Here is a 25,423-nt window from a genome sequence, read left to right on the forward strand (position 1 = left end):
TCCTATATTTTCTTGCGACTTATTGTCTCTTAGGTCTCCTTATTTCTGACAGTTGTTAGTTTTCGCTCGTCCTGTATATACTTTTGTCTGTTTCGTGCGCCCTTCATTGTTTTCAGGCAGAGTGTTTTAATTGTCGAGCTGTGACAGTTCCCACTCGCCTTGTGTGTGTGCTTTTCATGCGTCCGTTCTGCTCGAGGAACGCTTTTCAAGTTTCGGGCTCCTTGTCGTTTTTTGCGTAATATGAAAGTTTGCTCCGATAGCATTTATTCCTTCGGCCTTGTGCTGAAATAATGCACAATAGAGGCTCGCCTACCTCCGTGAAAACACGTTTCCATTTCATGTAATGCCGATTCCTATGACAGAATCAGTCACGTTTTTTTTTTCATGAAAGGGACACGCGAGCCCATGGCAAAATAGCCTCGTACCCCCCACGTGGGGCTGAGCAGTCGCGAAATATGAGAATAAAAGGAGCGGTATGTGCCTCTACTTTTATTACATTGCTTGCACCCTTTTTTAAGAGTTTTCGATCATTCTTTATGACTTGAGCATTGGCTTGCAACTGAGAGGGCACTCATGCCATCGCACATTCTGGAATGATCGAGGAAAATGTTTGCAATCAGTGAACCTGCGTTTATATGGCATACCGGTATCTGTGGTTTCATTCTGCTGTAAAACACGAGAGGAGCGGCAGAGAAGTGACGGGCATGTAGGCAATTTAGATACCAGCACTCTCTCTCGTTCCTTTCAGTTTCCGCCACTAGGCCGCGCCACAAGTGTGGCATGATGTAATCTGCCATGGACTAGCGAATTAATTTTCATAAAAGTGGTAGCTGTATATGCTGCATGGTTATTTTGTCCCACGTTTGCAGATCGCCTGCGAAATATGAAATAATGACGTGATTGCACGCCCTCGTCAGCTTAATGCAGAGGGCCCCATTTTCTTGGAGTAAGGCTGGCACTACTGGGGGTACTTTTTGCACAATGAACTAAATTGTATTCCTTGGGGGAGTATCAATACTCACTCGGTTAACAGATGCGGCCGCTTTGGCGGCCCACAGTGGCACTTGCAGAACTCCGACTCCTATGAGCACCCAGGCTGCGATGCAGGCTCCTGGAAGACCAGGCGAAGGTTCCACGCCGCTGCACGCACCACTCGCTAAGCTGCCGACGAATGCGCACGAAAGGAGAGGCGGCAGGACCCAGGTCCACAGCGCCTCAAGAGCCGAATTCCACGGCTCACCGTACATAAGTAGCACGTCGAGTCGAAAGTGTTCAAAGCCTGCATGGACGAAATGACACGTGAGGCGCACACATCTTAGGAGTTCACCCCTCGATTTTACGATGAAATGCATATAGAGAAATATACATTATTATAGTGGAACGTGAATCACTTCAATAAAATCGTTTCTCTTCATAGATAGAGCTTTTCTATGTTTATGATTTTTTTGAATGTGTGTGGTGAACAGTAATAAAGGAGAGCAACAGTGCCATTTTTTTCACTCGTTCAAACAACATGAGAGAAAGACCGAACGGCGAGAACAAAAGAACATGACTAGCAGTGCGCTGAAACCTCGTCCTTCTAATACAGTTGACCTTTTAATTCCTTATAGACGTGACCTGTATGTGTAGATTCGGAACTAGCTATTTCTATTTGCTAAAACTGCACACATATTATGATGATATGAGCAGTGGGATAAGCTGTGCCATAAACCGAAGTGACATTCGTTTTTGTTTGTTGTTTGCTCGCCTGCCGGCCTATAAAAACGAATAACTTTCAATCAGTGTAAGTTAAGAAGGCTTGGGAAATACCAAAATGGTGTCCGAGAGGCGACGAGTAATTCTCATGCGAGAGGTACTGCCGCAATTTTTAGACATAGAACAATCCTTGAAAGAACATGACAGATGAGAGATGTGTATATAGTCGCATCGTTTCGGTACGCTTTTTCCTCATTCACTGACTAACGTGGCGCAAGTTGTCTGTGTATTGAATTCACAGATGTCCAAATTCGAGAGAAAGGATGCAGCCACGATACTCGCCGTCGTTCAAGGGAGCGCGGTAACTTTCTATAGACAAATAAGGCAAGTAGGAAAGGCAAGAAGGTGAACTAAACTACGTCCAGTTTTCTACGCCACGCATGTCGAGTAGCACAAGGAGGTAAATCAGAAAAGAGAAAGAGATGAGCATCTCTGCACACAAATAAGAACACATGCACATGGTGCAGTGTATCAGTGCAAAGTATCCAGAGATGAAATCATCAGTGCACAAACTGCAGAACACACACATACACACATGTCAGCGAAGTATAGGTGGTTGCCCTACAGGTGATTGCCACAATTACGTTCCACAAATATACATTGCTAACATAGTACAGCACACCAGTTAGGCTATTCGGTATGCCACATGGTGTGACCCAATAACTGTAATGGTCATGAACCGGGATGCGCTATCATCGTCCTCTTCTTCATCTCCCGCGTCACTCCCAAAGCAAGTTGGGCGCTTTGTGCTGTGCGCGATACAATAACTGTGATGCGTGAAAGAATGAGTGGACGGAGAGAAAAAAGTAGACAGACAGAAAGACAAAGAAAAAATAGAAAGACAAAAAGAAAACAAAAAATGTACAAGGTAAAAAAAATTAGTAAAGAAAGAAATACAGAAAGAAAGAAAGGAAGAAAGAAAGGAAGACAGAAAGTATTGGGGAGGAAGAGAATGAAGAAATAAAGGGGAGACCCTTAAGCTATAGTCGATTGCTATGGCGATAGCTTGTTCCAAGTGAACACTTCAGACAGTTGGAGTGTGGAACCTTTTCTAACTTGCTATCCATCCACTACATGACCTAAAGGGCGCAGTAACGTGCGCGTTTTTTGTACTGGGGAAGTGGCTTTAAGCTATGAAGTCATCACGATAATATAATGTTCTGACGCTCAATGGCAACATACGCTTGTACCGCGCGTCATGACGGGGATACTTATTGTTGTATTGAAGCATGTATACAGGACACCTGCATTTGTTAAGTATGAATGTATAGTGTATTCACAAGGAGAATACCCGCTTTCCACGCAAACGACCCTGGTTCGATACCGAATGAAAAAAAAAAGTTTTAATAATTTATTTCAATTGCATTTTTTTCGGTTTTTAGTCCCACAAAGATGACTTTTCGCTAGAAAGCAACGACGCTGACGCCGACTCCAGAATTCCTGCGAAACAAGCTCTATAACGCTATCGTGTTAATAGAACAGAACCATACAAGGCAACAAAATGTATACGAAGAAATAAATAAATAATATAATGATAGACAAAGATGAGCATACAGAGACACGACTGCAAGAAATGGGGGAACAAAAAAAAATGCAGATACAGAATATAGGTAGAGAAAAAAAAGACCCCGTATCTGCATGTAATCTGCAAATGTCGTTGAAAGACGATAGTGTGGCATGTGGAAAGAGTGAACTAAGCATTTAATTTGTGTTCTGCGCACGAAAATTGGTCAATGGTATTCCGGAGACGCTGCGTTAGAGTGCCTCGAGCATGCAGCGGAGGTGAACGAGCACATCAAGTCACGTCACACGTGAGACATGAGCACCATCTGGTAGTGTCTTTTTAGAAAACAATGCACGTGGCTCTGATACGGGCGTGCGTGTCAGTCCCAGAGGTGATAAGGTGTAGAACGCAAGGCGACGGGTAGGGGACACCACTGTGTCTTCTTAGCAAAACTCGTAGTAAGCGCTACGGTCCTTAGACTTACTTATGTATGCCTTTTCTAGTAAAAGACGAACATGCAGAATATATACGTGTTGTTATGGTGCCTCAGGTATGCGCAATAATTGCTTTTTAATTGACAATCGCACATGTACGAACGCTGATCCTTGAGCAACATTGGCGGGCGCTGCGGATGGAGTCGGTAATTCGTGGTATCGGCTGGTGCTGTTTAAAGTACCTGGTTCGAAGTAACGATGGACAAACAGACAATTGTACAGACAGACAGACAGAGAGAGAGACAGACGGACAGACAGACAGACAGACAGACCAAAGTTTTTGCGTCGAAGGTCAACAAAAAAAAAACTATCGTCTTTAAGAGATGTAAAGAAGAGAGAGCAAGCTTAGCGACATGAAGTGTACCCCTTACGGAAACGGCATACATGGCTCATATATAGGTTATATCTGGCCATATATAAGCATATATGGCAGGATATGTGGCCATATATAGGCATATATGGCAGCATATGCGGCCACATATAAGCATATATGGATGTATATCTGGCGGAGTCGGTTCATGTATGGGGTTATATACGGCCATATATGACGCGGTTGGCCCATATAAGGAGTCAAATCTGGCCAAATAAGGCACGGCCACACCATATATAACATATCAAGTGGATCCTTATATGTGGAAGTGCTCTCTTATTTGGGATGAACCACGTATATATTTAGCAACGTGATCACACTTTTATGCGAATTGTAATATATAACAATTTGTACACAAAGCTGACCTGCTTGTTTTTCCTAACAATAGGAGTATTAAATATATATGTTGTTTCTGCCATGCAAAAAAACCGAAATTTCAGGTCAGCTTTGTGTACGTGATAGTTGCAACTCAGTTGAATGCATATATGCATGCATTCGTGTAATTTAACTCGTACATTTTTCATAGCATTTAGGTTTGAAACAATAAGTTGCAATTAATACGACGTAAATAATGTATACAAGAGCAGACATGTTTTACGAGGAAGGAATCGTGTCAAGTCGCAAAACGTATTGAAGCTTCCGAACCTCGCTATTATTATAGAGCAATCCTATATAGTATTATGTAAAGACAAAATGCATGCAACTTATATTGTTCACATTAATGCATTGTTTAAAGTGGCAGCAAAAAAGAGTAATTTCAATGCACTTTTAGCTTCCACATCGGTGGACAAAATTTCTGATTATTTGAAAGCTTTGGTGGCTATATGCTCCCTTCATATAACAAGATTTCTCTTAATCCTGTGGACCCCTCATCTGCGATTGCTTTCAGCAGCCATTTACTATAATTGCATGCGCAGTGCAATGTTTAAGGGAGTATTTTCAAAAACAAAAAGAACTTACGTGAGTGCAACTTGCAGGCACTATTATGATTACATTCAAGATGGAAGTTGTACTAATTTATTGCAAAAATACATCTTGCGTTTCCTTTGGCTACGTATAATGTTTGTTCCTGGCTGTGCACATAGTACATTTATCGAAAATTTTATGATTGCACAAGTGAACAAATAATTTAGTGTAATGTTTGCAAGCGTCAAATAAATCTCACGTCATAGACATGTACGTTAAGAAAGGTGCAACTGACTCACACGTGATACATATTTAATGGACCATGTAATGAAATGCTGAAGCTTTATAGCAACATTTAACGTAGGCTGCCGAATTCACAAAACTTCTATTTTGTGTCGGTGTGTCATTACTTAGTCGAGGTCACTAAAGCGCACGTGCCATCATAAGGATTAGCCTAAACATTGCCTTGTGAATACAATTAGTATGACACATTTTTTGCGGGCTGGCGTGATACCTAAGCCGAACTCTACATTATGTAAACAGCCCCTTGTTGTGCAGGCGCGTAACGATTCAAACTGCTTGCAAACATATCCTTTCAACACCAACACGGTAGTGCACTTACTTATAAGATATGTATGCCGGTACATACCCACCAAACTGCGCAAGTGCACACTCACGTATAGAGATTCATGGGCACCCGGACACTGGCATTTCATTCAATGTGGCTAGATATTTTCGGCCATGTCAGAATGATATGAGTGTATTATTATTATTATTATTATTATTATTATTATTATTATTATTATTATTATTATTATTATTATTATTATTATTATTATTGTTATTGTTATTGTTATTGTTATTGTTGTTGTTGTTGTTGTTGTTGTTGTATTTCGCAAAACGCCCAACAGCAAATCCATATGCTGTCATACTGCATCATTATGTAAGTTTTTTGAGATAAGTTATCTTGGTGTTCTTTTTGATAGCATGCTGAATTTTTTCTACTTGCATTAAATGTACTGCCATGCGAGGCCTTCATTCCCTTCCTGTTGGCTCAACATCTCGCGAGAATCCGGTTCTTTTACAGCCTTCTACAAATTGTACACCGCGATATGTCGTGGTCAACTTGAGTACATATGCATATTTGATTTGGAATGGCCTTGCTAAATCCAGCAGTAGCGCCACTGAGTGAGTCCAGAAAAATTTCATAAGTATTTATTCTCATCGTTTCACTAGAATCCTTTCAACACTGCTAGAATATTATATTTGCCATCAGTTAACGGCCGGCAAAATCGCGCTGAGCTGTTATTTCTTTACAAGCTAGTTCAGGGTGAGATATTCTGCCCTTCTCGGTTGCAATAATTTTGAAACTCCGCGTAAGTTATCAAGAGAGAATCGACCGTTGCATGTACCTGCCAGTTTCTTTCAACACTCTATTCTTTACAGAATACCGAGTCTATCTAACGTCAACTTTCTCAATTCGTTATGTTTTTCATAGTCTACAGTCATTTTTTTTGTCAGTGAGGGCTGCCCTGTCCTAACGTAGCTTTGCACATGCACAGATTCTTCCCTTTTCCGTCTTTCAGGAAGCCTTCGCCACGGTTATGTATATTCTACATTATTTTTCAGTCCCATTCCATGAATATCTACTCTTTTATTTGTTGTTTCCATTGTGCGTTGATTTCTTTTCGACTGCTTGTTTTTGCTCTTTTTTTGCATTTCTGTGGACAGTCTGTAATGTATTGTTTGTTTTTGTTTTCTTTTCGCGCGCGCCAGCATGAAAGACCCTATGGTTGTTCTTGGGTACGTTAAAAAATGATTGATTGATTATTGGTTGATTGAATATTATTATTATCAATTTAAATGCTTGCGAAATAAGATGAAAATTCCGCTGAAACGCGTCTTCGTAGCCAGCGTACACGAAGCAGCGATTTCAGCTCCACGGAATGCCTGTCTCAAAGGTCTTGCACGTGCAGCTTTCTGGGTCCGCGGGAGGAAGTTGAAGTCCATTGTTCGAAAAAACTCGCCTGACTGCATTGGTTGCAAGGGGTGCGCACAGTAAAAAAATACAAAAAAGGGCGCCCGTCGGATGAGTGGACACTTCGGAGAAAGTTGTTCGAAGAAGCGTGGCGCGTAGGCACCATGTAGCCCTGCCGTACGTGGCATACAACAGTCTGTCGACAGTCGACACAGCAGGAAAGAGAGTGCCGCGGCCCATTTCAAGTAACGACGAAGAAAATAGTTTGCACAAACATTCAGTCGTATGGTAATAACATTGCGTCAATAATAGTTAAAAAATGAAACGTCGTTCACCAATAAGCTCAGGAAAATTTAGTTCTAGTGAAAAGTGCGTAAATCATTGATCTCAAGGAGTAATGTAGTATCCATTGCAATATTCATTGTCAAGCCTGCGCGCACTGTATCCGTCCGCGTCATTGTTGCTTTTTTTGCTCGCCGGAGTCATGGGTGCAGGGCTGATCAAGTTTGTTAATTTTCATTCCTTTTGCTCTTATTTCGTGTTCAACTACTGCTCCAATTTACACAAGATAATCGCGCAGCTCTCAGGAATCTACTTCGCTGTACGTGGTGAAATTGTGGACGGACGTGGAAGTGTTTTTGTGTGCGTGTGGGTCTGTACGCTGCTGGATTGGCGGTCGTCAACTTTTCGTGCGAGAAGAAAATGGATACCCGTGCTTGCGGGCAAGCGTTTCTTCAAAACTTCTTCCTAAAGCAGTACGAATGCACGTGGTGGCTTTAAGGTGTGAATAGGTTATCAGGATTAACAGGCTCCTTGAAAGACAGGTCTCGGTTAAATTTTGAGGTAAGTTCATCATTTTCATTACCTTCGCACGTTGTTCATAAATATTATGATAACTCGAAAACATACCACATTGCATGCTTGCTGAGTAAATAACTTTATGCTAATCGTGGTTACGTCATTAGGCTGTTTTGTTTAAGCGATACGACAACACTTTCTTTTTTTTTTTCACTTGATCCAGACAATGCTCTATTTAATCAAAAAATCTACGCCAGGAAAATGTTGGTTTTGTGTCATTGTACTTTTTATAAATATATTGATGTAAATATACTTGTGTCTTATTTTTCTCATTTTAACGCTTGAGGAAAAACCAAGGATAAATTACAACTTGCGCAATTACAAATAAAAAAGAGTTGCATATCTCAAACTCCAAGGGTGTCATGAGGTTTATGAGCCCACGTTTGAATTTGTCTTGCGTTTGAATTTATCTTTCTTCGTCTACGTTCTACTTGTTTTTATATTTACGTGTGTTTTGATAAGGACACGCAGTTAAAATTTTGTTGCTAGTTTGATTCTTCAAAGCAGGGTGCTATGTCACGGATCCAAATGGAAAAACTTAAGAATAGCCCGTAATTTAGTTTCCGCCATCTACAACCAGGGTGATATAAGTGTAAATTTGACTGCAATGCGTATATCACAGGCGACATTATCGTTACTGATGTCGCAAAATCGCGTGGTTATCTTGAGGAACTGCGCATACCCGCATACATAGTTACACAAAATAATGTGATGTCACGTTTTAATCCGTGAGCACTGTAGATAGTTTTACGCAAGCCGACAAATAAACTGGTATGATGCCTTAGGGCTTGCAATGTGTGAAAAAACTGGGGGACCGTTAAGCTCCGTTTTTCACAGTTGAACGTGATAGCAGTATCGATCCTGTTTCTTGTGCGTAATTCAATCACTCAGTGTGTACTCTTTATTGCATGATGCTACTTGAACAAATTTAATTGTGGAATAGTACTGTGTAATTGAGAAGGTTGAAAGTGTCTCAATGAAGGTTTCGCACATGGCTGCGTTTTGTGTAAAAAAGGGGTAACATAGTTTAAAGAACAAGAAATATTATGTAATTACTGAGTTGCGCCAAAAAATTGAAATACAAAAGGAAGACACCTAGACGCAGCACCCACTGACAACTGAAACATTGTTGGAGAAAACAGACATACGTATATATGCGGTTACGAGAACACATGCGGTGAAAGAAAAGGATTAGATGAGCAGACAGATTGGATAAATGATGCGCTTCCAGGAAAGCTACCTCAGTAGCAAGCAACATAAGTGAGAGTTACGTGACACATGAATCCCCAGCTTTGTTTATGAAATACGCCTCTCCGATTTCCCGCGCTATACCGTGCCACTGAATTTAGCTTTAACTACCGTATTCCAAACAAGGGCGCGCAGCCACACTCTCTACAATATGATGATTGGTTAAAGAATGGTTGTTAATTCCTTTAAAGAAGCTTTGTGATCTACAATTATATAAATAAATTCTAAATAATACTTCCCACACGACAGCGCAGTGCCGTCCACCACACGATGTCCACACTGTGAAAGAAAATGATCAGATGTCTGCTCATCTAATCATTTTTTTCCACCTCACGTGTTGTCGTAACCGCATACATATGTCTGTATTCTTCAATAAAGTTTCAGTTGTTAGTGTGCGCTGTGTCCAGGTGTCTTCCTTTCGCTTTTCAAATTTTTTCGCGCAACTAAGTTAAGATGAAGTACCAACTCGCCCAGCAGAACGTGCTTCTCAATATAATGTGTGTAAAATGTTTTAGAACTTTATGCACCCACTACGCAGTCGTGAGCAAATACGTGCAGTAACCAGTGTGCCTTTTGTAATGGTTGGCTGTCTTTAGACCGCGAAGTCACGTTGGTAATAACGTGTTGTGATGCTTGATGACAATGCACGCTTGTATTATGCAATATAGCTGCGATATTAAATGTGTTGTGAAACCTGCATGCAGGATAGATGTATTTATTAAGCATGACAGTTATTTTCCTTGCATTTACAACAAGAGGAAGTTATTCATGCTTTATTTCCAAGCAGATGCATAGCTGTGTTGTAGAGCACTTGCATGCCATGCAAATTGCCTGCATGATTTCGATCATCACTCAAACCCGAAAATTTATAATATTTGTTTTATTTGCATTCTCTCAATTTTCGATCATTGACAAGACGATTTTTCATGGAGAGCCACCGATGCCTACACCGGAATTTCTGCAGAATGAGCTCTTTACCACTGTTACGTTAATGATGCATTATTGGCAAAATGGAAAGCGGATTACGTTTACAAAGTACATTTTTAGTGTCCCGTTGGCAAGAAATATTGTTAAATGCCCCCGTTCCCACGCGCACAGAGACCTATAGACACCAGTTTTAGCAGTCATTCTATAGGTCATTAGTCACAATACTTGCACATAACAAGCTTGCATACCAATCACTTTCGACCGAACTTCTTAAAAGTTGATTATCAACTCATTTAAGTTATTCAATGCACACGCAGTTCATACGGTCAATAGCAAGTCATATTTCGTTTTGACTGACTATGGACGCTCCATTGACACACGAGAAAAGTTTTAAACATAACACACTGTGAAAGATATCTTTACGAAACTCAAATTGGGTTCTTTTATGCTATTTATTTTTGTCAAGTCGGAATCGATAAAGCGGAATTTTTACTTGCACCGTACTATGTCTCAGACCGTGTTGACCATAGGTTCAAGATAAGAATAATCGCATGCAAGACTGACGTGTTTCAAAATGATTTGTTACCAAAAAAAATTACAAGATGGAACCAGCTGCCTTCTAGCATTGCCTCTACACTCCCAAATATTTGTTTTATTTCATGTTAGAATTGTTCCGATTTATATGTTAGAACATGTTCCGATTTATATATGAATTTCTCTTGCAGATTGTGATTCAGGTGACTTTGATTATTTGTTTGGCTGACTATGTATTTTTTGTATTCTACTTTTCGTAAATGCTCCCCCAATGTAATGCCAATTGGTGCTGTGGGTAATGAAATAAATAGATAAATAAAAAAGTGTCGATAAGTAAGCAATAAATTTAAGCACAAAGAATGTATCTCTTCAGGAAAAGTGGACTAACAGTGACATGTGCCCACCACAAACTTTAAATATGATGCCAAGTTACATTTTAGCAAATTGTTGTTGAGAATAACTTGAGATATATTGAGGATAACTTAATTGAACAAGAATGTTCTTGGGTATGTACTGCCTTTGTTTTGGAGATGATAGTGACGGCATGCAGACCTTTCAACAAACAGGTATATTTCTAGCTGAAGAATGATTTGAGCAGCTATATTTTTTGCCGGTGACACAGGCTGAACTAATATAGATGAATCATATTTGAATGGCTTTATATAAAGGTATCCATATAAGGCCATATATGAAAGCATCCATATAAGACCTTATATGGATGCCTCTATATATAGCCATATATGGCCATATACAGCAGCACCCATATATGGGGATATAAGGCCCATATATGGCTATATCAGGATTTGAACATATCAGTTTATATACGGCCCATATATGGGGATTCCGTATATGGGCCAGATATGCCCAATTCCTGATGTAGCCATATATGGGGATTTTTATATAAGTCCATATATAGGATTTTTGTAAGGGACTTCACAGAGGAGTGATAACAGGAAGCGATGACCACAGGGTATCTGCCGCCATTTTTTTGTTGATGCGTGCATTAACCGCAGCATACGATAGCTCTTACGCTACGCTTTGAAAATGGCATTTGTTAATGGCAGTAACCACGTCGCGCTTACAGCAGCATAACGCAAAGGCAGTTAGCCATTGCGTAGCTCGCATAGCGAAAGTGACAGTGCATCACACTAAGTCTAATACGACCAAAATTGTTGACAAATTTCGAGGTATACGAACTGCATATTGAGATAACTGCATATTCGTATACAGAACACTTCACCTGCATAAGCGCCCGTGTCTCGAACGTGTAGAAAATGCGCGATAAGCAGGCACACTTGAAGTCCTCATTCTTCACTCTAGAGGTAATGTAATCGAACTTGTCAGTTTGTCGAATCAGGGTGTTCGGTCTTACACACCGGCTCACAGCAAGAAGGTAACCAAGTAGAGGAAGCTTCCGAAGGCACAAGCATACCATAGAACCAGGAAACAGCGGCCACCTCGCAAAATGCAGTGTACGCCAGCAAGGGCCCGAGCACTTGGGCGTTGACCAGATGCAGCAGTTGTAATCCCGCTTGACGCGACACCAGCGGCAGGCCCGCCATGAATCCTACTGCACAATGGGCCATGGCTAGAGCTGGCTTCTGGGGTACCATATTTGGGAATGTGTCTACCCAGTGCGTCAGCGCAGACTCTAACAGGGTGGCCTGTAAGCATGCAGAACATAAGCACGAGACCTTACTTTCGGCCATGAAAGAGGGCAACTGCATGAATTTAGTAGCTTATTGTAGACCTCGTTACTGGGCGGAATGAAACGTGCAGGATTAGTAGCATGGTTTTTTATAAAATGTAGTTTTATGACAAGTAGTAATATTATTTATGAATACTAAAATAGTTGAAATGTTCAAAGTAATATACAAGGCGATGACAGGGAAGGTGCATCGCCTCCCTTGCTCTGGGGCACACATGACGACAAAATAAGAGGAAAGCGCATCGATTAAACGATAACTAGAATTTTTGTCAACCACTTCAAAAAAATTTCCTGTGTGAGATACCGAAATCAACAAAGTGCATTAGTAAGGACACACTATGGCTTTGAAGAATCTATTCAAACTCAAGAAAGACAAGAAGGAAAGAGGAAATGAACAAGGCTGAGGGTTCAAAAACTTCAGTCAAAGTAATGAAAACAAAGGCCTAGGTTTTATTTGCAATAACAATTAAAATTTAGTTGAACTCTTGACAGTGCATTTTAACGCACGCGTTGCATAGGAATAGAAAAGCTTTTCTGGTAACACTGATTATTTAATGCATTCGTTTTTCGATAATAGCTTTTCCATTCTAGTAGGTCACGGATGAAAAGTGTAACTGGTGTTACTACGAGTGCTTAAAACCTGGTGAACAGTAACTAGCACAGCTAGGAGGTAAGGTTCACCTGAGACTGTGCAGCCAAGACGAGAACGAGGAAAAAGAAGAGGCCCGAATAGGCCCAGTGCACCGAGTAGCTGTTGAGGGCAACAAACATGGCGCCTTGACCTGCGTATTTGAAGTTACCGTGAAATGGCTAGCGAAAATGCCTTCCTGACGGGCGTCAAAACTCAAGGACTCCACGTTTTTGCGGAACGTGCCATACCGTCACAGTATAAGCAGGAGGAGTAGGCTTTTTAGAGGTCATTGTAATCTCTCTTAAGGCGAATACTGCAAGTACAGTCGTCATCTCTTGGCAAGGGAGAAAAGTACTTTACACGTCTTAAGTAATGTTGAAAAGACGCGAAGTAACCACTACGTTTATATCAGGCGATATGCCCACATACGCAGCAGCCAACTATGTTCCTGCTGTGGTTGATGATGAGAAATTATGGCTGATCCCTTTGTAGCTGATAGTAAGCTTTAAAACCCGCAGATTGTTATTCATTACACATCGTGTGACGTCTAGCACCACTTCGTTCTTCTGCCATGCATCAATACATCTGTTAGCGAGATTTCCCGCCCGACTTGAGACCTGTATAAGGTTTTTTTGTGAAGATGAGGACATGGGAATCTGTAGTAGGATACTCGGCTGGTGTGCAGTGTCTATATTTAAAAATTTTGTATGTAGAATTTTTCAATTTCCTTTTCGTAGCTACAAACACGAAGTACGGCGTCAGATAAGATCGGTACCAAAATCGGCGCTTGTGTACACAAACCAGCTGATGATAAAAAATTGTGATGCTTGGCTGCAGTTTTCTGGCGAAGCTTTCTTTCAGAGATGGCACACTATTAGTTAAACCGCCGGAATTAAAATGATGCCTTAGCTCAATTCGGCTTAAAACCCCTTTATATTGTTGAAGAGAAAAAGAGAATTGGTCAATAAGGTACAATAGTAAGTTTTTTCACGAGGCGATTGCTCGCAACTACGTAAAAGGAGTTTTATTATCAGATGAATTATTGCATTGGAGAGCGGACAAACAGTTTGCGAAACTCTTCTAAAAAGCATTTTGTGTTTGATTGACACATTGTTTCTACATAATATTCAGATGTGGTTTGAGCTTCTATTGTCCGGAACTGTTTCTTTGGTATGTAGAACATGTGAATATGTGCTTATTTTTTTACATATCTTCATGTGCGTTGTTACTCGACCAAATCCTCATCCATGTTATGTAAACGAAATGACTATAGACCTATAGAATCTTGAAAGTGGTGGATTTTATTGTGCGCTCCTTTGATTTATTTAAACTTTACCAACGCTGACGGCGGTGTATCGCGTTTTGAATTATTTAGTGAGAGTAGTAAAATAATGTGTATCTAATTCGTGCAAAATGCTCTTGCGACAATTCTACGTTTACCTATTCGCTGTCTAACTGACTGATGAGAGCTCCATGAAGGTTTGCTTGTGAGAATGTGTGCCATTGCTTGAGTCCAGAGACACGAAGTTTTCGTCCTTAAATAGCACATTCCTTCACCACAACTATACTGGAGTCTGCTCGTACCTGAGTGTAGAGCATGTTCTACAGGTGTGTCAGTCTCCCAGGCGAGAGAACCAAGGGACGAGAAGACGATGATCGAGTAGAGAAGGCTGGAGCCTATCGTGAGTGCCAGAATGATCGTCACCGTCCTGCGTTGAGTACATGCGGCACAAGAGTGAGCAGGTGCCAGGCAATAGTCGGTAAGGAGAGTAAAAACTTCCTATGGATATTCGCTGCATGTGCCTTATTTACAAGATTCAGCAGGAACACAGTGAACCACGCATGTTAATTGGTTGGGCTGTGTGTTTACTTTCCATCTTTCGCGTTGTGGTGAGTGTGACTTCTGTAAATGTTTCGAAGCCTGCTAATCATCACAAAGAAATGTTCAACGTCGCACGCAACTAGATAGGTGCTTATTTTGGGAAGATCATGAGCTGTGTTGGAGTCAGTATTTTGTCTATAACTGAAGCTCTTAAGACTCGCTTCGTATGCACTTTCATCTATAAATTTCTCTTTTGCACCAACGCCGGGAGTGCTTTAGGTGCGAGCTTTCTTGTCTAAATATTACGTTAATCATTCTCGCTCAACCATGTGCAAGTATGCGATACCTGCCTGAGGCTTTTACAAATGATGGGTGCGTCGACGGCAAGGCTTCTGTTGCAAGTTGCCTTAGTTCACAAAACAGATAGCTCCACAATAATGTTTCCGAGACATCTATATGCAGACTGACTTTTCGAAACTATTTAGCTCATCTCTTTTCAACAAGACTAGACTTATTATTGTGGTATAGTTGGCGTTGTATTTGATACCACAATTCTTGGGCTCTAGACAATAGATAACACACACAACGTAAGCTGGGAAACTGTTTTGAAGCTTGGGTCGATGAGCTCTGAGCCACGAGGAACACTTTTGCACACATTGTACCTAGGACCCTACAGGTGGGACTGCATGTTATGCCTGATGAACATGTCTAGCGGCTTGTAGTACACGCGGCTGAGGTGTAGAAAAGGCACGAACGTATCACTGTCATCACTAACATAAGCCGATAACGAGGAGAAAAGAACATTATGAGGAGAAAAATGAACAGATTATTACGACGCTCTGTTGGCTACGCGAAACTACAAAAACCAGCGAACGTTTAATCAGCAGCTAACGGGTGAGGGCAGCCAGCTTTGGCTACATGATCTGAGGGGGGCACTCGCTTTTGCGTTCAGGTCGAAGAAGTGCGGCCGAACAGCAGATATATTTCTAGATTCGAAGCAGCTTTTTCAGTAGCCTGTGTAACGGTGTCTCTACGTCCCCACCATGCTCCCCTGGCCGCAGCTGTTAGAGCGGTGCCAAGTAGGTCACACCTAACCTCGCTGTGCGTTCGTGTCGACGTTACTCTCTCCCTAGCCTGTTGCAGCTCACCGCGTGTGACACCTGAAAAACTGTCGCTGCCCTCTTCTTCTCTCACCACGCAAGGCCGTCTGCTAGTAAAATACCGACTGCTCGCTCTGCACAACCGTTTACTGGTCCCCCCTGTATATTTAGGTACTAGATCGCACGTTAAAATATCAGTCAAGAGCATCTTTACTTAGCTTCCACTTGATGAGTGCCATAGTCAACGTAAGCGTTAGTGCCCGCTTCTATGCATCTACACATGGTTCCCTTCAGCGCGAAATGGGCTACTTTTTTTCTGTTGTGTCTATAAGCACATGCACATGAACCATTAGTGATTGCTTCACTGAAGCACGTAGAGCTTCATTCTTCGATTTCCAGCACGATCACGCATTGAGGTGACGTGCACTTTGCTAAATGTCTTGAATGACGTAATCCCCGAACCGTTTGGACAGTACCACCTCAGGATGTAAAAGGCGGCAAACGCATGATTTTTTTTAATAAACTTCGTTAGCGGCTTGTTGGCTTGCATCATTGTTATAGAAGGCAAAAATGTAAGCCTCTTGCGCATAAAAACATTCTTTCATCGTAGTTTGAGAATATGACTATCTTGAAATTTGAAAATTTCCAGAACAAACTTCTGTGTCTCAGCTGGCCATGTATCGCATCTTCTCAGTGATTCCTTCCACTGCCTTTTACTTCGATAAAACAATGGGTACCCCAGTTAATTCTTGAACTTCTGGCAATGAAACCCCTCTGCCCCAACATTCCATTCCTCGATGTGGCTCTTTGGGAAGGCGTCCAGACAATGTTGTTCTAAGCGCCTTCGGGCGGTGCATCACACCGTCTACCACTGTTTTTTCGAAGTGTTGCCTTCTAGTGGTAGATTCTCCGAGTGTGCTCTCATCCGCTTTGAGCAATATATTGAAGAAGAAATGCTGAACACGTCTTATAAGCTATGAGGTACCCTTCTTGAAGACTAAATTATTGTTAATAAGCAAAGCGACTAGTCGAGTGCATCGCGCGCGTTTAGCAAGTGCCCGAGAACACACAGAACAAACAACTTGCCTATGCACGTCGCGCATTTCACGGCAGTAGCTTCCGCTGACAAGAGCTGGCCCATGCGCCAGACCCAGCGCAAGCAGCACCTGCTCCGCGGCGCGAGACCATAGCACCGGCTTGACGATGTCGGTGAGGCGCGGCAAGAACAGGTACAGTAGACCACGGCCGGCACCCACCAGCCACGCGGTGCCGAGCGTCAACAGCGCGATCATAGCGATGGGCACTACCTGCGCAGATGGCGGCGAACGGCGGCGCCATTCGGCCCACACGATAATCCAGGCAGCTGCCAGGCAACCGAGGAGTTCGGGACGGACGCCCGCTTCATCGTTGCCACTCGCCATGCCAAGCGATGTGTGGCTGCGTCATGAGCATAGACGAATCACTTAGCCCAAATAATATATACAGCAGGACAATACTCGACTTCCTGGTCTCTGACTCGGGTGTGTTACGTATTATAATTATGGTATTGGAGCGACTTAAATAGAGGCTATCAAGACATCTTTTTTGGCAGTACAGCTGGTACGACAGCGTAATAATTATGAAGAGTTAGTTATGCTGGACTACTTCTTATAGACACCGCAAACGTGCTCGTTTGATGCCATCGTATAGGATTATTCCAAAGAAACCTAACTTTGGTCCCTTAGAACCTGAAACCGTCTTCACCCAAGCCCGCTTGAATGGATCACGCTTTGAATCTTAAAGTGCACATGCCGAAGACAGATGAATTTGATTTCTTCTGTATTCTGTTTAAGAACTGAAATTATTACCGACTTGAGTTGCGAGCGACTACAATGTTGGTATGCGTCAACGTGAACTAGGTCTCAATCCCACCTTGCTGCAAGATTACTAATTGGGTCTGCAGGTATGCACTACGTAATTTGAGAAAAAAAAAACGCGGATAATCCGAAAACAGCATCACCTTTCAGTTAGTTTCCTTCGACTCTGAATTCGGCAGCTAATCGCTCGACCAGCAGCTCGACTGCAGTGCCTTGGATGCGCATATCGACATTCTTTGCCGACAGATAGGGAGCAAGGATGATTTAAAAACGCTAAAAAAGAAGCTACCGCAATGTCTCACGAGCTACGCTGAAGCAATCCCTTGCCTACACTTCATCTCGGAACCATAAAAAAGGTGGATAGTTCCCGTTTAAAGATGAAGCGGGTCCGCTCTGCTAATGCAAACACTAGCTTCTTTACAAAAAATATTTCTGATGGAAGTAACAGGTCAAAATGAGTATCGGTCCCAAGACGTAGTACATATTGGGCCAGAGTTTTTATAAGGGTGCCCGGATACTGTGAGTGTCGAGAGGAATGGCTACCTCATTCATCCTGGGGGAGTGAATTCGTCAAGACAGTTTCAACGTGCCTGTTCCTCACCAAGCGGTGCCGCTCAAGTTACCGACTCAGCCTCTGCCTGCGTACATATGCGTTTTGTACGTTGTGTTATTTCAAAATCCAGCCGCATAGCTGGAAAACAGGGTTGCAATGTTATGCTGTGCAGCGCTACGCAATAGTCGAGAGGCCACCATGGGGGCATGCACGAAAATTTGCAAGTAAAGTGTTGAAGAGTTATGAAGGTATCAAAGCATGTAGTCGTCAGTAGGGTTTGCAAATCCACCTTACGGTTTTCATCTGTTATATCATCATAGTCATGCATGATCGTGTATCAAAGGTCAGCGCTGTAGCATTACTCTAAGTTGTAACAGTTTGTTACGATTGGAAGGAATGTAGTGATGCTTAAGCATTGTTTTTCTTAAAATAAAAGCAATAAACAGGTATTTTGCTAATGAAAATTTGGACAATGGCTAGATATAAGCGATTGGCATGGCAATGAAACTCTTATTGCACCATCATGCCAAACAGCCTCAAACATAACGTCTACATATGGCCTTTGGATGGCAATGCTTTAGTACTCACAAGAAGTGCTCGTTGACGCTTTCGGTGACGTTGACGCAGTCTTTTGCAACTTCTCCTTCGGTGCACAACCTCTGCATTGTAACAAGGCAAACTTCCTAGAATCGCAATACAATTTGAACATAACTCTAAACTTCTTTTTTATTTTTCTTTGCAGATATTCCTCTATTTCTACGGATTGTATAACATTGGAATTATCGCAAAAGGTTTGTAAGTGGGATTCAGTCTATGCAATCTTTTTTTCAATATTTTCCCACTATTTCTGCCTTCACTGACGCCAAAATTTCTAGGCTGAACAAGGTAGGTACTCAAAAACTATTTGTGATGAAACTTGATGCCACGGAATGTTAACATGAGAATAGGTGACGTCCTCTAAAGCAACAAGCAGTCTATTTAGGCGTTTGAATGCTCTTCTAATGGTTCCTACACCAGGTGAACAGACACCATAATGGTGAAGCGATGCACCCAGAAAAACTAAAATGCAAGAATATCCTCTAGCGGTATAACAAGGGCTGCACGAGGAGACGCATTCCGAACAATTCGAATGCTTGAATGCCTTGACGCCAAACACAGGCGATGTAAAACTGCCGAAAAAGGTATTTCGAGTTTTTTAATACATCGTTTAGGAGCGCTAAACAGTGCGATAAGATAATAATAATAATAATCAGCACAAACACTAGACGTAAACAACCGAGAGGAGAAAGACTACGAGCGGTACTTTCGTCTTCTCGCTAGTCATTTGTCTAGTGGTTTCAACATTTGGGTGAGTCGAAATATTATCATTAGTTTCGACTCACCAAATAGTAATAATCTTGGATGAGAGAGAATCAACACACCGCACCAGTGTATTTTCTCTTTTCCGCAATTTAGAACTGCTCCTCATGAGTTTGAAAATGCCCTAATCAGCCCAACTTTCAATTTATTTGCATGGTTTGTATCGTATGGTTAGTGGACATCACAATCAAGCCCATGCAGTTTCATAACGAGAAATGAATATGAGCTTTGTAACTTCCTGCAGAGACACGTGCAAACTTCATTAAACTGTCGAAGTTTCACTCATCAGAACCATACGAAACCTGTGGCACATAGCTTTGTTTGAAGCGGTTGTCCCAAGCTCGGCAATGACAGGGCCCCCATAGCGTACCTGTTTGAAGAATGCGCTCTCTTTCTTTTTTTTTGTTTTCAGCGGTGCGGAAGACAACAAGCAAGAGAACATTCTAACTAGCAAAACAAGAACTTCATCAATCATTTATACGTCACTTAGGCTTAAATTCCATTACTTTAGGCCCAATTATAGCTACCCATCACACATCCGCTTCCATTCTAGACTGCACAGACCAATACTTTACTAGCATGTATACAACGATGTGTTTCAGTTTTTTTTCTGTATGTTATCTGTGTGTAGCCACACGTGGGTATATATTTGTTCCGCACAACTGCATAAAGCACCAGTTTGAGAGTTCAGCGCTTGTATTTTGTGTGTGCCTCCGTGACTTAGCCGTACTTTCTTGCACCGTTACGTGATTATGAATGCTTACCCTCGAACCAGGGTGAAAGCAGGTCTCTATGGGCCTATTCTCCCAGAAGCCTTGGCAGCCAGCCCAGCGAGGAGGAAGCTCGGAGAGGGCGAGAAGCAGATGCAGCACGGCCTCCGCCATCACCGCGCCCATGGAGGTCGCAGCACACGCGCACACCAGGGCCATGCTCACTTCGACTCCTGCACTCCCGCAGGATAATGGACGGAGAGAAGAAACAGCTTGCCGATTACGATGTTAAAGTGAAAAGTAGCGCTCACGCTAACGTGAAATTAAGATCCCCATTTACTCGGAGGGCACGGTTTGTTCGTGAGCCCGACTTGATTTAAATTCATTTCCGAATAACTAATTGATTGATTGATTGATTGATATGTGGGGTTTAACGTCCCAAAACCACTATATGATTATGAGAGACGCCGTAGTGGAGGACTCCGGAAATTTTGACCACCTGGGGTTCTTTAACGTGCACCCAAATCTGAGCACACGGGCCTACAACATTTCCGCCTCCATCGGAAATGCAGCCGCCGCAGCCGGGATTCGAACCCGCGCCCTGCGGGTCAGCAGCCGAGTACCTTAGCCACTAGACCACCGCGGCGGGGCTCCGAATAACTAAGGCGTTGAGTACCCTATACGTGAGAATAGGATTGGAAAGCTCTATCAATTGAAACGGAAGCATTACAGGAAAAGATATTAGAGTGGGTGCCATGTTGCTCCGTTTCTCTGTAATATTGTTTAGTTCTCACATGTTAATCAGATTGTTATGGCTGATATTGGAGATTTATTAGAAGGTAAAATTTCCCGGTACTCTGATTAACATGCGACCAAGCACGCGGGAAGTTGTTTCTATATGTGACTTTGGCAGTTGTATCGGCATGGTGATGAACTTTTTGAAATACCATTGCTGTCGACTACGCTTTGCTTTTGAGCAACCAAAAACAGCATTCTTCAGCTTTTAGGTAAGATAACAATGTTAAAAGGTTTAGTAGCAATGCAAGGACGATACGCTTATCAGCGGTGTTCGCAGTGTGAGGCACAGTCGAGCAAGACAGCAGTGATCTGAAGGACATAACGAGTCAGTCGGGCGCTGACGTGGTTGCTGAATGAAGGCGTGTCTTCTTTTTTTTCGCAACAAGAAAACTAATGTATGGTGTTTTAGGTGCCATAACCACCATATTGTTATGAGACAAGCTGTGCGAAGGGCTCCCTGAATTTCGGCAATCTGTTTTTTTTTAGCGGGCTCTGATAGACTTGAGAGTGGTGAACAGTTACTCTTTAAGATGTCTTTTTATTTAACAAACTTCATTTGGTGGTTGTCCTGTGGGGGAATGTTTACTCGTGTCTTCAGATTTCATGATGGTTAACATTGCCGAAATAATGCGTATGAGCTATAGTTCTCCTTGAATAATACTCACTCAAGGGGAAACCCGAAAAAGCACAATCGTCATCATGAGCTCGTGGAAAAATACGTTGCTACCGATGTAATTGATAGCATAATTGCACTCACCTATATTATATCTAACTGGCGAAATTACGCACCCTGGCATCACTTAGTGGTTCAGCTGTTTATTCCCGATGAAAAGTGGCCACGAGGTCGATTCCTTCAAGAACTACATATTTCCCATAATGTGGCGGTCAGCAGCAATCGAGAGCACAGCCGTTTGGCGATGCCGATGCTGACTATGGGAATGAGCCCTTAGCAGCTTATGCTGTGAATATTCGCTATAAGATTTTGTTGCAAATTTCTTTCCACACTCTGGAAACACCGGTATAAAGCTGTTTTCGATTTTAGGAAAACGTTGAAAATGTAGGTGATCGTCCAGATAAGTTTAAGGAAATTTCATAGGTGTTGTTTTTAAGTAAGCAAAAAAAAAAAGAACAGACTTGGGTAGTATTGTAGCAGCTAACTACTGCAAAACGATAAAACAATTTTCCAGTTGGTAGACATTATCTCTGAAAGAGGTTTATCTTTTAATGTTTTTGCACGTCACGCGTTTATCAGCCAAAACTTACTCACTGTGGTATTGTGATTTACTGCTTAAGCATGCACAATTACGAGTGTATACAAATTATGGTGCAATGCTTGATTTCCCCACCGACTGTGTGGGTGCAGTTTGTTGCTGCGTGAACAGTATTGCCTTGCTTTTTACAGTGAAAGCTGTTATGAAAACACATCTCCGGTCACGCGCAGTTATCCGCTGCTGCCGCCACTGGTGTCCGTAACCACATCGCACGAACTTTGAAAAAAAAGTAACAAAACAAAACCTAGCGATAGTGACACAGTGGGTTTATAGCCCGGGTCTTCCGAGAACCAGCATAGTATTCCACCCCTAAGCCACGCCGAGGCTTGAGACTTGTTAGCAAACTTGCTTTAGGCAGGCATGACTTCGGGAAAGCAATCACGTGAATACAACTTTTCAAGCGTTTTAAAACACTGAACGAAAACCGGTCGCCGCACTATGCGAATAGTGTAACGAATGGGTCGTCCAGCGCTCCAAACCATTACAAAATTTTCTCGTTGTTCACCTAATAACTTTGGCGCATACCGACTTCAGGCATAATTCTTCGTCGTCGTCAGCCACTGCATGAACAATTGTCATAAAATGCTTTGCAAGTGTTTAGCGAATACCACGCTTCGCAAAAGAATGACAAAGAAAAGCACAGCAAGTGCTGGACCACTAAAAAGGTTTTAATATAAATGCCATAGTGGGTATCAGGCAAGTGTGCTTGCTGCAGTTACCGAATGAGTGTTTAGAAAAAGACTCTGAAAGGCTGCTCTTCTAGCTTTCGCTATGACTGTGCTGCGCCTTCTGCGCAGGCCTAAAGTTTCTGTGTTATGATTGCACAGTGCAATTTTGGTTATTACGGCATTGTTTCCGCGCCCAAAGTAGGCCTTTTTCTCACTAACTGCTTTACGTAATTACACACTGGCTATTTTAGCTGAAGTGGTCTACTGTTTTGCCTTCAACGATAGTGTGATAGCGAGTCGCCATGGCAACTGCATGTTTTGCTCTCTTTGCAATTATATGACAATTTCTTACTTTGGCAACACTTACAGCCTAGAAGTTTTCGGCACTGGTACAGCCAGTTGTTACAAATGACTTAGCTGCTTGTTTATTGCGCTGACTGTTGCGGTACGTACAAGTGCTGTATATTCTTTGACAAGTGGAGAAAGTGAATTTGTAATTTGCACCTCTCTTGACACCTTATATTTATGTCTTTCTGCTGTCCCACCGTTACATATGAACGAAAGATACGCCTGCTTTTCTACACTTATATATACACCGGTTTTCTCTGTTGCTGATGACACTTGCTCACGTTCTTTTATAACAATAGAAAATATACGTACTCTCGTAAGGTTTTTACTGCCAGCGTGGCCATTGTGCCTTGTACAAGTCTTCTTAGTAACAACCACCCTTTATCGTAAGTTCTACCCGTATTTAAAATTGCACGAGCGGGGCCGCCGAACGCGGCTGCAGCAGAGGTCAAACAAGTCAGTTCAACTCCGTTGATTTGAAGCCGCATGCGACAACATCATCTGGTGACTGAAGCATGCCTTCGGATGCTGATCAAGGAGAAAGTAAATGCTCCAGACATCTTGAAAGAGCATAAGGAAATGCGAAGAGGGGGGAAGGTCATCAAATGAGCCACTGGTAATTTTGAATATAATGACGTGGTCACGTTTGCTGGAGCGCGTTATACATATCTCGGCCAAAATCATAGGGTGGCTTGCATACCCTTCTATGTGCTGCGGGCTCAGCACGACGACACCGCGCGCATAGCGTTTCTATCTCGGAGGCGGCCCTAGCCTCTTACACGAGTGTTTTGTAGAGTTACGCGAGACTGGGTCTAAAGGATTTTGCCATCAGCCTTGCTTCTCATAAGATTGAAATTAGTTTTCCTCGCAGTAATTATTTCATAAGTGTGGTGAAATTGTGATTTCTTCTCCACGTACTTAGTGGAAGAACAACCATTTTATGAAGATGCCACCCCATCTAGAACGATCATTATTACATAGAGATTCTTACCCTTGGCGATGGGCAAGCAGCGCGTGAGTGCGCCCGGACCGAGGCGGGCGTAATGTCCCAGCACCAGCTCCAGGTAGAGTAGTGGGTAGCCCAGCACCGGCAGGAGAACAGAGTATGCCAGCAGGAACGATCCTGAACACAAAACTGCGATGATATAACCGCTTCATATGTGCCACGAACTGTGCACATTATGAAGTGAGAAGTTCTCTTTATTCTATTACAGCGACGTCCACTGTGACCTCTCAGTAGCTGTTAGGGCGCTATCGCGCCGCTAGGAAATGTGAGATACGTGCCTCCACCGTTTTCGTAGAGCAGCGCTGGGAGACGCCAGGCGCTGACGAGGCCAAAGGCGATGCTGGCGCATAAGAGCGTCACCTGGAGTTCCGAGGCCCACTGCCGGTGCTCGGTTGGCGCTGGCGTCGCCAAAAGAACGTCTCCGCCGTAGAGGACACCACCGGACATGTCTCGCTGAAAGCTTGGTTCTTCTTCTTGTTCTTCTTCTTCTCTTCATCTGATGGCTCTTACCCAATGCAGGGGATCGGCCGACTGTTAGGTGAATTTTTTTTCTTCGCAATACTTCTCATATATGCTAGGAATCAGTTGCACAACAAATAATTATAGAATATTAATATTTAAATGTTTACAAGAATGAAGAACTAGGATCTGTATTCTTTCAGTCTGACCGATAAATTTATCCATGGCGTAGTAATCATCCCTGTGACTGTAGCCCAGAGTAGAGGCACCGAATGATGAAACAACTGATCCGGATATTTTCAGACTGAAGTTTCGAAGAGGTGGTGCAATGGATCTTCTTCTCAAAGACGTATACCGGCGAAATTATAGAAGGTAATGACTGATTGTTTCCTCTTCTTTACAGAAGATGCAAAGAGGAGACAACGCTTGACTTGCTCTATGTAGGTAAAAGTTGACGGAGGTAAGCGAAAAGAAGGAAGGAAGTGCCTGAAAACGTGGCACACTTCCACGCTGGGGGATTGGCCAAGAACTGGGTAGTTCTGACTAAATACTGTTAATTC

General features: G+C 42.5%; 1 protein-coding gene across 1 annotated transcript; it reads right to left on the bottom strand.

Moving 5' to 3' along the window:
* Positions 1-534: 534 nt before the first annotated feature.
* On the bottom strand, positions 535-24,851 carry LOC119186479 (sodium- and chloride-dependent GABA transporter ine). The gene is made up of 10 exons (XM_075888068.1): positions 24,683-24,851; positions 24,390-24,521; positions 20,368-20,546; positions 18,833-18,903; positions 16,922-17,272; positions 14,498-14,622; positions 12,964-13,064; positions 12,007-12,238; positions 1,023-1,279; positions 535-588 (listed from the first exon to the last, which is right to left on the bottom strand). Exons 1-10 carry the CDS (start codon positions 24,849-24,851, stop codon positions 535-537), a joined length of 1,671 nt encoding a protein of 556 aa, XP_075744183.1.
* Between the last annotated feature and the right edge of the window lie 572 nt (positions 24,852-25,423).

Source organism: Rhipicephalus microplus, chromosome 3 (assembly GCF_043290135.1).
Source record: "Rhipicephalus microplus isolate Deutch F79 chromosome 3, USDA_Rmic, whole genome shotgun sequence".
NCBI lineage: Eukaryota > Metazoa > Arthropoda > Arachnida > Ixodida > Ixodidae > Rhipicephalus > Rhipicephalus microplus.